Source organism: Trichomonas vaginalis, chromosome V (assembly GCF_026262505.1).
Source record: "Trichomonas vaginalis G3 chromosome V, whole genome shotgun sequence".
In the NCBI taxonomy this organism is placed as follows: Eukaryota; Parabasalia; order Trichomonadida; family Trichomonadidae; genus Trichomonas; species Trichomonas vaginalis.
Window position 1 is genome coordinate 12,966,760 of NC_067207.1, and position 12,426 is coordinate 12,979,185.

Genomic DNA, 12,426 nt, shown 5'->3' on the forward strand with positions numbered 1-12,426 from the left:
TGGAGGCAAGAACACTGGTGCTTTATGGTCATGAGTTGAGTACATGTCTATCCAAAACTCACGATTGAAACCAGTTAGTTTGTAATATTTAGGATTTGGTAATGGTGAATTTCTTGTATGACCAATGAACTCATTTTCAACTCCTTTACTTAGGTTTGAATATAATATTGCTTGTTTTCTATCCCAAATACCTGGAAATCTAATTTCGGAAAAATCATTTTTCCTCGGAAGCATTGCATCATAATTGAAAACATTTTTGAAATCATCACTTGGTTCAGAGATTTGAAATCTTATACGTAATGGATTTTCTTTCTTTTTAGCTACTTCATTGAATGGTGAATATATAACAAACTGACAGTCATGAGTTCCATCTTCATTTTCATTAAATTCATAATGAAAGTCTATAAGTTGTGGCTGACTACCTTCTTCTTTCAGTTGTGCAAGAAACTCACGTAAAGGCTGTAAAGTTTGTACTTCAATGTTAAACTTTTTCTCGGACATTTCATTAAATGAAATCATACATTGTTGCAATGTTGTATCGTCTTTAAAGTATTTGTATATGTGAATGTTTTGGGCGCTTAAAGACTGTTCGTCATTTTCTATCTCGACTTGAAGTATAAAGTCAACCTTTCTGAAAGCACGTGTTATATACATAGATGTTATGCCAATGTACTTCTCTTCATTTATGTTCACAATCCAGTCTGTTGGAAACTTAAACGTTACTCTGTTCCCCTTTATTTTGACGTCAGGGTTTTCACTACTGAACGCAACAGATAAAGGTATTTGTCTATACATTTAGTTCCGATAAAAATAAACCATTTACTCTTTCTTTGCTTCAGCTTCTTTAGCTTTTGCTTCAGCTTCTTCTCTAGCTTTTTCGCCAGTAGTCTTGGGTTCTTCTGTCTTCCAGCAGCTAATGCAGCAAGTTGTTTTTCACTAAGTTTTCTCTTTGGTCTCTCTGGCTTTTGTTCTTGTTTTTGTTCCTTCAGTTCGGATAAAATTTGCTCACGAATTTCTTTCTTCAATGCTTCAACATCTGATTGTCTGAGTCATTTGACTGCAGATAAAAAACAAAATTAAAACTTTAACCGATGTAAAATGAGCTTGTCAAAATCAGAGCGAGAGTCTATTATATTAAATGACGCAAGAGGAATACAACATCCTTTCTATTATGTAAGTCAGAGTAAAGATGGTAAAATATATGTTAGGAAAAGAAAGGTTCCATTAGCGAATACAGAGAGCGACACAGTATTAATATAAAACCTTCTGTTCAAACTGAGCCACCAAAAGAACAAGAAGAAAAGAAGCCAGATGTACTTTCAATAACGAACCAAGAGCTTATTGCAAAGTTCGTGAATTTCATTGAAAAACAAACCGAGTCAAAGAACCCTGACCCACCAGTGAAAGAAGTTGAGACAAAAGAGAATGTACAGTTCATTGAAAATGTCAAGAAACAACTTCCACCACGAATGCCAAGAAGAAGAGTGAGAATAATGAAGTAAAGAGATATTTTTATCCGAATCAAAGACATGCAGAACGAACAGTTAAACGAATTTACTCCAGCAGAGCATATTCATCAGATTCGCTCATATTTCGATATCATAGACAATGCAGTTCAAATTGGTGACACTAATAGAAAATATTCTGACGCAAAGATTCCATCACAACCTGGAACTGCTAAAGATAACACATGGGTAACATTCAATCTCTCACCTCCTGGTGAAAATATGTTGGACCTTTACAATACATTCATTACGTATAAAATGGAAGGTCAATTTATTGTAGATAAAGAAATTGGTTCAGGTTCCAATAAAACAAACCCACCAGGATTTTGGATTGGTTTCGATGACGCTTTCTATGCAGTTGCTGGATATCAAATCCTTGCAAATGGTCGTATCGTATATTCTCAAGACAACGCAAGAGAAGAAGCATATATAACTTCAAACTCACAAACTACCGAACAAATAAAGAAAGTAGATGTTTTCTCAAAGACTCGACATGAAGATGTATGGAGTCATTCGGGAACATGCAGAACAGGACAAATTGTTAGTGGTCCAATTACAGCAGGAAAATCATTTGATTTTAAGCTTCGTTTAAGAATTCCTGTTAGAAGATTCCTTCCATTAGAAGCTATTCGATTTATTCCAGCTTTTGCAGGAAACATTCAGCTTAAAGTAAAGTTCAGTAGCGACGCCTTACAATGCACATCTATATCTGTAAATGATATCATTGCTTTCAATCCAACTCTTAAAGTTGCATTTGCTTCAGATTCAAATCCACCGACAAATAAATTTGTTCCATGGAATGAACCATTCACTATGATAACGAAGGCAGTAGAAGCTAGTGGAACAGTTACTATTACAACTGTAACCAGCAACTATTTCGAACAAAGATGGATTTTAATGAATGTTTCATTCATCCAAAGTCATTCTCTTTAGACCCTAACATTTATACAGAACTTGTAGAACATTATACAAACGAGGCTTTATGTTTTCCTGTTAAAGTTATGGATTGGATTCCTATGGACGGTTCATTCTCAAAGAATACAGATAGTTCAAGTGCAACATTTACAGCAGCTTATACGCCTATTAATGTTAAAAGTATTTGGGCACTATTTAGAAAGAAAGACAACTATTATGTTAATTTTGAGAACCCTAAGTTTAAATATCTTCAGCTTTCCATGGGAGCTTATGGAAATATGCCTGCAGAACCTGAAAAATCATATGGACCTGTATTTTATGAAATGGTTGCGAACGCTTGCAATACAAACAATGATATGATAGGATTTAATGAAGATGTTATGAGGTCATTGGTGGATGATGGTAGTGTGGAACATAAATGGGATAGCTATGACAACACACATTTCTTATGTGGTTTTCCAACAGAAGTGGACTTTTGCTTCATGCAGGTCAAACATCTACTGCTCCAATAACATACAAATTGTCTGTTAAAGGACCTATTGAACTAGCAACTGAAAATGTACCAAAGCCACTTATTGGATTTATGAGGGATTGTTGCTTTGCCATTCAGGTGCGTGCTAATGGAATCCCAATAATAAGATTAGATGACTATAACTTAGCTGCGGACGACAGTGAGGAATAAAGGATGAACGTTTATTTTTAAAGCTTATAAATGAGTTCTTCATCAAGCTCTCGTGAACCTTCACCATCTATGAAACAAACTTTACCAAACGATTATGGAGCACCTATTGAATATTTCTTACGAGCTGCACAATGGCAAAGAGCAGTCTCACCAAGGTTAGGTGTTCCACCAGCTCCTGTCAAAAATAGCATTTGGTCAAGTCCTTATATAAGATATGGTCTCCCACTAGGTTTGCTAGCTACAGCAGGAGCATTATGATGTTGAAAAGAAATAAAGCAAATGTTGTAAATAATACTGAAGTAGCTGAAGTTAAACAAACTCCAACACCTTCGCCAAAACCAACGCCTTCACAAGCAAAACCTTCAATGACTCCTGAACCTATGGAAGTACAAACTCCTGTTCAAAAGTCAACTCCTAAACCGACTCCAACATTTAAACCAGAACCTACTCCTCAAATAAATCGTAAAACTCCTGCGTTTCCTTACTGAAAAAATAACGTTAGTTTTATTTTATTTGAACATTTTATTTAGAGTAAAATGACGACTAAAGTCACTGAAGCAATGAAACAAAAGTTTTGGTAGAATACATTAAATCAGGAACTGTTCCAGAAGGTTTTTACGTTCATACTATGAAAGATGGAAGAGTTCAGTTTAGAAAGATAAAGCAACCATTAGATAAAGAAGGAATTTTGAGAAAGATTAAATTACATGAAGACAACATTGCTGAACTTATGAAGAAGTTAGAAGAGTTGGAGAAAGGAAGAGAGTTATAAAGTAATGAATTCAACAGGGTAGAAATGAGGTTAGAAATCTGGTTAGATATACCCATCTACCCTAAATTTATTTTTGTGCTATGTTTTCATACGTGTGAGGGTGGTGATATCATTAATTTTTAAGTTTATTTTTTATTTTATTTTTATTTTATTTTATATAAATGACGAAAACTATTGAGATAACAAACTACAACGGTCATGAGTTCAAGAATTTGTTCTTCGTTCCTCGTGAAAATACATTCTATCAGATACGAGGGAGAAAGGGTAAAGTTAGTTTGAGCGTTTACGACAACAAACATAATGGGAGATATATAAAAGCAATAGATACAAACGGTAAGCGTGTTTCATTAGCTTTGTCAAAACTTACTAACATTTATTTTGACAGTGACTTTGACTCTGACGATTGGAGTGACAGCAGCGATAGTGAAGAATATGAACTGTTGTGTGAAGCAAAGCAATGGGAAGAGTTGCAATACTTTTGTAAATGAGAACATTTATTTTTTACAGTAGTAAAGTCGTTAGTGAAAACGTTGGTGAGGTGAAGTGGTTGGCGGCTTTGTAAATATTTAAGGTTAAATTAATATTGCGTTTGTGTTGTAAAATATACGTTAGCGGTTTTGTAAAGTATCAAATTCACATATAATGGGTAAGGAGGCGCGCAGTGCCACCATACCCAAGACTGGTGTACTAACTAACTCCTTTCTCACAGTCAACATACGAGGGTCCTGGCTGAAACGTTCTCAAAAAGCCTGAGATGGTAATTCTCTGATCACTCATAGCTGGGCAGGTAGTCATTGCTGACAATACCTGTCTTTATGCATGCACGCTTTCATGTATATGGGTTTACACTATCAATTCGCAAAGTTGTTCCGAATTCTTCCAAAATGGAAGGACCCGAAACAACTTTGCTTGTTAACGATACAGACGCATTACTTTGCATTGATACTGTGCTGAGTTGTGTAGAAGGTTTGATTAGAGTTGTTTTGTTCTGGTATCTCTCATCTTCTGATGAGAGAAATCAAAGCAAAACAACTCTAATGAATTTGTTTTCACTCATTTGTATGTAGGTTTTTAGTTCGATTGGAGCTGCTTCATAATGAGATCTCTCATCAATTGATGAGGGAGATCATAACAAAGCAGCTCTAATGTATATGCTCGTATTAACCGGGTTGTAATGCGTTGTAACGTCAGCTTGTAGTTCGTTTGGGGCCACTTCACATTGAGATGAGAAGAAATGATTAAAGGACTCTGAAAGGCTTTGGCCGTTGATGTTGTAATCGCATTACTTGGAACTAGCTGGATGCTAAGCTGTGTAGAATGTTCGATTAGAGCTGTTTTGATATGATTTTCTCATCATAAGATTGGAGGAATCATAGCAAAACAACTCTAATGGGTTTACCATCATCTACTTGTATGTAGATGTTTGGGAAATTGTCTTGTTAATCGATTTTCGAGATGACTTTCAAATGCTATAATCAAATGACAAACAAGTCTAAGATTTCTCGACAATACATCAAATCATGATGTTTGTAAGTGCGATGAGATTAGAGTTTTTGAAGGAATGACAAGAGAAGTAGGGAAGCTCGGCATTCGCCGAGCAAATTAAAAATTAACGTATGGATTAAATTTTAAGAGGAATTCAATTTTAATTACGGGTTGTTCAAATATTGATTAATATAAATTTATTAATAAGAATAAACAATTTTTTTTTGAATTTATTCAATTTATAGCTTTACATATAGTTTCAAAATTGTACAACTATGATTATTTCAACAAAAAATATCTTACTTTTTCACTTCACTTTCACCCTCACTTTTTCCGTAATTCAAATTTCAACATTATGTATTTTAATTCCTTATAGTATTTTTAACATAATTAATCAAATAATAATTGGAAGTTCTGAACTCACTTTTTCCGTAATTCAAAATCAAAAATATGAATAATATATCTATTTATTATATACTAATGCTATTTTCAACTAGAAGTGAGGTACGGTAATCTTACGGATTCCCGTAACTCAATTTTACGGAAAAAGTGCAGTAAACTACTCAATTTACGGAAAAATTGTCGTAAACTATTGATGTGGCGGTAAAATCACGGTAATTCACGGAAAGCTATATGCGAAAATTTGAAATTATACAAAATCGAGCGAAACACTTTTAAATAGGTTGTTCTCGTATTTAAAATACTATTCCCAGATTTATTATCGTCAGAATATTTCCAAATAGGGATGCGACGGTTTTACGCCATGACCGTTTAAAAATAGAATAATACGCCATTTTTGGGGCCGAATGGCGGGTACGAAGTAGCCGCCATTCGGCCGAATAACAAAACAATACAAAATTATAGCCGTCCTTTTTTTTCTCTCTCTCTCTTTCTTTTCTCTTTCCTCTTTTTACTCCTCTTTCTCTTTTCAGCATTAAACGTAGAAAGATATATTAATATTATTTTAAAATTAAAAAAATAAAGAAAGTATAATAAGTAATTATTTAGTTATCGATATATATATGTAAAGTGATAATCTGAGGATAATCTGAGGAGGAGTCTGAGGATTAGACCGAGGAGTAGTTTGAGGAGTAGTCTGAGGAGTTTGAGGATAATCTGAGGAGTTTGAGGATAATCTGAGGAGTTGTCTGAGGAGTAGTTTCAGGAGTTGTCTGAGGATAATCTGAGGAGTTTGAGGAGAAGTCTGAGGAGTTTGAGGATAATCTGAGGAGTTTGAGGATAATCTGAGGAGGAGTCTGAGGATTAGACCGAGGAGTAGTCTGAGGAGTTTGAGGATAATCTGAGGAGGAGTCTGAGGATAATCTGAGGGGGAGTCTGAGGATAATCTGAGGAGGAGTCTGAGGATAATCTGAGGATAATCTGAGGAGGAGTCTGAGGATAATCTGCGGAGGAGTCTGAGGATTAGACCGAGGAGTAGTTTGAGGAGTAGTCTGAGGAGTTTGAGGATAATCTGAGGAGGAGTCTGAGGATTAGACTGAGGAGTAGTTTGAGGATAATCTGAGGAGGAGTCTGCGGATAATCTGAGGAGTAGTTTCAGGAGTAGTCTGAGGACTAGTCTCAGGACTAGTCTGATGAGGAGAACTCTAAGGAGTAGTCTGAAGAGTAGTCTCAGGAGGAAGATCTGAGGAGGAGTCTTATGAGGAAGATCTGAGGAGTAGTCTGATGAGGAGGGTCTAAGGAGTAGTCTGAGGATGATGAGTAATCTGATAAGGAGTAGTCTGAGGATGATCTGAGGATAACCTGATGACTAGTCTAGGAGTGGTCTAATAAAAATGTAAAATATTTTCAAAGAAAAATTCTATGAATTTTATATTTTAATTCTTAGCATTATACTGAATAAAATAAACATAAATATCAAAATTTGAAATTGAACACGCCAAAAAATTGATAATCCACATTCAATATTTTGTAAGTGGCGTACTTTTTGAATACTCGCCATACGCCTTGGAGTTCTCAATTTTGAATTCGCCTTTATTTGGGCGACCTCAGAAAAATACGCCATTAAGAAAATATTGTATGAGATTTTAAATTTGAACACGCTCTACCTTAAGGAATTAAATTTATTAAGATATAAAAAAAAAAAAAAAAAAAAAAGGTAGTGGGCCTCCAGGCACTTCGTGCCCTCTAGCCCTGAAGATGTTTAGTATAAATGAAGTTTTTTTTTTTCTTGGGATGGGCTTCCAGGCGCGTTGCGCCCTCTAGCCCATAAGAAATTTTTCCCAAGACCCAAGAGGAGGACCGAACCCCAGCCGACCAGCCGGTGACTTTTTTGTAGAGCACTCAAAATAGTATAACTTTGTCCGGACAAGTAAGGGTCTATCGTCGCTACAGGAAAAGTTACAGGCGTTCCACGGAAGTATACTTTGAGAAGCCTTTTCTCCCTTATAGAATGAGATAGGACGGTTATTTTACAAAACTAACAACACGTTGACCGAGTAGTTTTTTGTGCTGAACAAATAGTGTCATATAAACATCTGTCAAAAACCGCTTTTTAACTTCACTTAAAATGCCACGTAAGCTACGTAAGAATATACGTAAGAGGAAGAGAGCATTGAAACATCCAATAGTAAAACTAACACCACAACAACAGTTGCAACAACAAATTATGAATGACCCCACTATGTTGCAACAAATGTCAAGCAACCCTATGCTTTTAAACCGAGTTCTTGGTGCACAGAGTGGAGGTTTAAGAGCGGCACTTTTAGCGAAAATGGCAGGCTATGGTGGAGCTGCAGACGGAACAGCTTATAACCCTCAAAGTCAAATGAATTTGAGTTCACTCAAAAATCAAATAACAGATGTCAAAAAGTCAAACATAGACATACAGAAACAAATAAGTGAAAACGAAAAGAAACTAGAATATGACAGACACACAAAGAAACTCAATGAGTTAAACGTAGAGAAAAAGAAGAAAGAAGAACAACTGAAAGAACTAAGTACAGAGGAATATGCGAAAAAAGTGTCAGAAAAAGCAGCAGAAGTAGCAAAAATGGAACAAGATGTTATAAATTTGAAAAACCATACTACTCAATATAAAGTACTGAAAGATGAAGAGATAAAACAAAAAGCCCTGAAGACATATATGGATAGCGATGAGTATAAAAAAGAAGTTGAAGCAAATGTAAAGGCAGAAAAACTTTTACAGTTGCAAAACCAAACCGTACAGTATGAAAACTTAGCACAAGAAAGTAAAATAACGACGCAGCCATGCAAAAGGCAATGAAAAGCGCAGAATATATAAAAGCTAATAATGACTGGTTAGATGCCCAAGCCAACGCTAAAGCAGCCCAACTTATAGGGTCAATAAGGACAAAAATACAAGCGGATGAAGACAGTTCAAATGAAGCTTTAATGAATGCTGACTTTAAGAATGCCTTCGAAGCTCTTCATAGTAAGGTGAAACTAGTGAACGACTTCTCATCTGGAAAGAAACTGAAGTCTGAAGGTTTCGACAAGAGTTAAAAAGAATACACAAAATATGACGAAAATAACAGATGCAGCAACGAGACAGGCAGTTCAAAGTGCCTATGACGCCGTTAGAGCAACTGTTGTGGAAAGTCAAGAAAAAGAGTTACAACAGACCAAAACAGACCTAGTAAATGCTTTCTTAAGAACGAAAAGTCAGGTAGGACATTATGCTGCAGATGGAACATATGTGCCAGCTGGTGGAACTTATATACCACCAAACCCTCAAGAGAAGCACCTGCACCAGGACTACCTAAAACATTTACATCGTCACATGGACACAGACACAGGCATGCACCAAAACCAACACAACAACCAACACAACAACCAACACAACAACCAACACAACAACCAACACAACAACCAACACAACAACCAACAGTTCAAAACACTGCACCACAACCAACAGTTCAAAACACTGCACAGCAACAACCACAAACAGAGCAAGGACATAAAAGAAGTAGAGAACAAGGAAACCAAGAATTCTTAAAAATGCTTAAGGAAAATTATGGTTACCCAGATACTCTTGACTTTAGTGACAGATATAAAGAAGCTATTAGAAAGTTCAAGGAAGGAAATACTGACCCGAACCTATTTAGCTTTATGGTTCAGCACCAAATGGGATATAATTTTCAACCTGGAAAATACAGAGCTCGCTAAGGGATATGATTTAATAGCATATCATCCAAATGACATGACTGAATTTACTCCAAGATATTTGTGTCAGAGCTAAACGATAATTCAACTCTCTTCATGAAACGCGTAAAAAATAGAGACGGAACGAAAGAAGAAAGGTTTATGAGTCCGGATGACTTAGATAGGGAACTTTTTAAAAACGGTCTCGGAATATATGAAATGCCAGCAGATGAGGTACAAGAAACTCCACAGGAAGAAGTTCAGATACAACCAGACATGGAAAAATAGTTCAGCAACAACAGCTAGAAGAGCCTGAAGGAAACAAACAAGTCCCTCCTTTGGAAACTAACTTCACAGAACTAGATGAAGATTTGGAACAGCCGAAAAATCTTGACCCTCAACAAGTGTATGCGGAGAATATGGAATCTTTCCAAGAGTCTAAGAAAAATTCGGCTGACATAGTAGAAGAATATCGAAAAATGTTCGCCGACATACAAAAGACTCCAACATCAGATGAAAATATCCAGCATAGAATGGAAGTACTGAAAGATAATGTACACAAATACAACAATCCTTTTTACTTACGAGCATATAACGTTCAATCTTTGGATGAACTCGGTGAAAATAAAAGGTTAAATTTCAACAAAACATATAGAAATGAAACATTGTTTAAAGTTCATTCAGAAACCTAGCCAATATGGAAACAAACCTACTTTTGTTTCTGCAGACGATGGAACTACAATGAGATGGGGTCATAAAGCTAATCCGGATAGGTGGTTCATAAACTTACAACCACAATTCCAAGAAGTTGTAGACGCAATGGAAGTGAATGGTGAACCAGATGTAGCTGGTATTTTCAGCGCGGCTTTAATGCCATTGAAAGATATGAAAGATGCAGATATTTGACCAGTATGAAATGAAACATGGCTGATGGAAATATAACACCTGACGTTCTAGAACATTTATCTCAAAGAACTACACAGAACCATAGAATGGTATATTTGGTGAAGAGTTTAGAAAGAAAGTTAGGGAGATAGAAGGAAGAGAACCTATTGTACATGACCTTGCAAACGAAAGTTTACAAAATGTCATAAAAACTTACTTTGCAGACAATGAACCGAGAAGGGATGAATATTTAAGAAAACTCAAATGGACAGTACAAATGAAATGTTAGTATTGAAAAACATGTTCCTTGACAAAATAAAACAACTACAGAAATAAATGACGCAAGACTGAAACATTGGTAAAAGCTTTCCCATTCACAAAAGATATTATTGGTAACATGGAAAGAAACCAGAATGGCTACAAAAACATATATTTGGAAACGAGCTTATTCCATATGGACAAGCTCTGTTTGAAGAGCTTGAACCGGAAACTCAGGAAAGAGTCATGCAAACAATACGCGAAGACTCAAAATACAAACTATGACAAAATCTTTCTAGGATATAGGTTACCTGAGATGGGCGACCAGAGCCCAAAGGCAAAAAAGGACATGGGAAATTTACAACATACTAGGTGAACATGAGGCAAAGATGCAACAACTTAAAGCAGAGGGCAAGTTACCAAAAGCGACACAAAGAAGAAGAGTAGAACAAAGTAAAGCTTGGTCCGAGTGGGTTCTTTTATGATATATAAATCCAACTATTCTATTTTTACCATATGAAATGTACGCCGCTCAGAATATAACGCCAACAGTTTTGGATGCTATGAACGGAAATGTTTCCGAATGGTATAACGAATGCGACAATGCCATTAGAAGGTCAGAAATAGTTCCTGGAACTTACGAATATACAACTGCTGTTTCTTATGGAAACGTAGGTGAGTTTGGAAAAGGTTCTTCAACAACAGTAGATATTGCTTGCGACAGGTTTCATATTATTTCTATTGACAACTCATTCTTATACGTGGAACAAGACATTGAAATAAAACCTTCTGCCAAGTTGTCTGACAAGAAAGGTTGCAATGGAATTTTCTATGTCGGATACCAATATGCTCCAGAAGTTTTCATGGATATAAGATATATTCTAACTCTGACTTAGTTCAAACAGTAACATGGGCAAACTATGAATGGTTCGCTTTGAGAAACTCAGTACAACCACAGCTAGAGAACAAACAGACCAGTATGCAAATATTGAGAAAATAAGAAGACTTGACCCTAACGTTCCAGGAGTTTATGTTAACCTTTCTGGTTCAGATGGAAATGCGCCACTAAAGTAAAACTGAAACTTAGAGTTTCCTTTGTCATCTTTCCTCATCTTCAGGTTTTTAAGATACTTGCCAAAACTGGGCAGGAAAAATTTCTATCGAACTTACTCCAAGCAAAAATAACTTAGTCATTGCACCAACACAAGACCCATTCAGCATTACTGTAGCTGGAACTGGTGGAGCCAAGTTCTGTGACTTTTGCAAAGACAAAGTTGACTTAGACTTTGGTTTCTCAAACTTCAACAATGAAGAAACTATTATTTCAATGCTGCTGGAACTGCTTGGACCCAGTTAAGTTTTACATGCGAAAAGTTTGAATGCAAGAGAATAGAAAGCAGACTTGCAGTCTATATGTTGGACCCAGATATTTCAAATGCTTTAGCTGCCAATATATATTGCAGTTCCACTTATGTTCCCTATACACCAAATATCTGTCAAAGACTTTGCAGGTGAAGTTGGAAACCGGTTTATGCGCTTGTTGTGCAATGTTGTTAAAGTTTCATTAGGATCTAATGCTCCACAAGTTGTTATGACCTCATATCCTCTCTACTGTTGATATTCTTCTGCTTGGATTCAATCATTTGCCATCTTATGTTTATATGATATTTAATACCCGGGTATGATAGAAACAAGTAAATAGTCAATTTAGAGTTCTCATAGTCTTCTGAACAGTACAACCATAGTATCTGCATGTCATTGCAGTTGTAAAAGCATATCTGTTCTTTGCACCTGGGTTCAGC

The 12,426-nt window shown here is 36.0% G+C and overlaps 5 protein-coding genes and 1 pseudogene across 6 annotated transcripts, besides 4 other annotated features; all 6 read left to right on the forward strand.

Moving 5' to 3' along the window:
• Window positions 1–4,567: part of a mobile genetic element that runs on past the window's edge.
• Window positions 3,133–3,354, forward strand: TVAGG3_0326630 (repellent protein 1 family; the record flags this gene model as incomplete). Its single annotated transcript, XM_051230290.1, has 1 exon — window positions 3,133–3,354. A coding segment is annotated over one exon (222 nt), but the record flags the coding sequence as incomplete, so codon positions are not given.
• TVAGG3_0326640 (kinase C-related family) lies at window positions 3,360–3,590 on the forward strand (the record flags this gene model as incomplete). The annotated part of the gene is made up of 1 exon (XM_051230291.1): window positions 3,360–3,590. The coding sequence occupies one exon, from the start codon at window positions 3,360–3,362 to the stop codon at window positions 3,588–3,590; it is 231 nt and encodes a 76-aa protein (XP_051100021.1).
• Window positions 3,639–3,874, forward strand: TVAGG3_0326650 (annotated as a pseudogene). The gene has a single exon. A coding segment is annotated over exon 1 (236 nt).
• Window positions 3,875–4,035: a terminal%2Cinverted (terminal inverted repeat of Maverick-1A/1C transposon ID:TVAGG3_0326490).
• On the forward strand, window positions 4,036–4,362 carry TVAGG3_0326660 (uncharacterized protein; the record flags this gene model as incomplete). The annotated part of the gene is made up of 1 exon (XM_001299488.1): window positions 4,036–4,362. The coding sequence occupies one exon, from the start codon at window positions 4,036–4,038 to the stop codon at window positions 4,360–4,362; it is 327 nt and encodes a 108-aa protein (XP_001299489.1).
• A 273-nt stretch (window positions 4,568–4,840) lies between the features above and the next one.
• Window positions 4,841–5,100: a mobile genetic element.
• A 329-nt stretch (window positions 5,101–5,429) lies between these two features.
• Window positions 5,430–5,503: a mobile genetic element.
• A 2,383-nt stretch (window positions 5,504–7,886) lies between these two features.
• TVAGG3_0326690 (protein of unknown function, DUF4106 family) lies at window positions 7,887–8,524 on the forward strand (the record flags this gene model as incomplete). The annotated part of the gene is made up of 1 exon (XM_051230292.1): window positions 7,887–8,524. A coding segment is annotated over one exon (638 nt), but the record flags the coding sequence as incomplete, so codon positions are not given.
• A 595-nt stretch (window positions 8,525–9,119) lies between these two features.
• TVAGG3_0326700 (uncharacterized protein) lies at window positions 9,120–9,335 on the forward strand (the record flags this gene model as incomplete). The annotated part of the gene is made up of 1 exon (XM_051230293.1): window positions 9,120–9,335. The coding sequence occupies one exon, from the start codon at window positions 9,120–9,122 to the stop codon at window positions 9,333–9,335; it is 216 nt and encodes a 71-aa protein (XP_051100023.1).
• Between the last annotated feature and the right edge of the window lie 3,091 nt (window positions 9,336–12,426).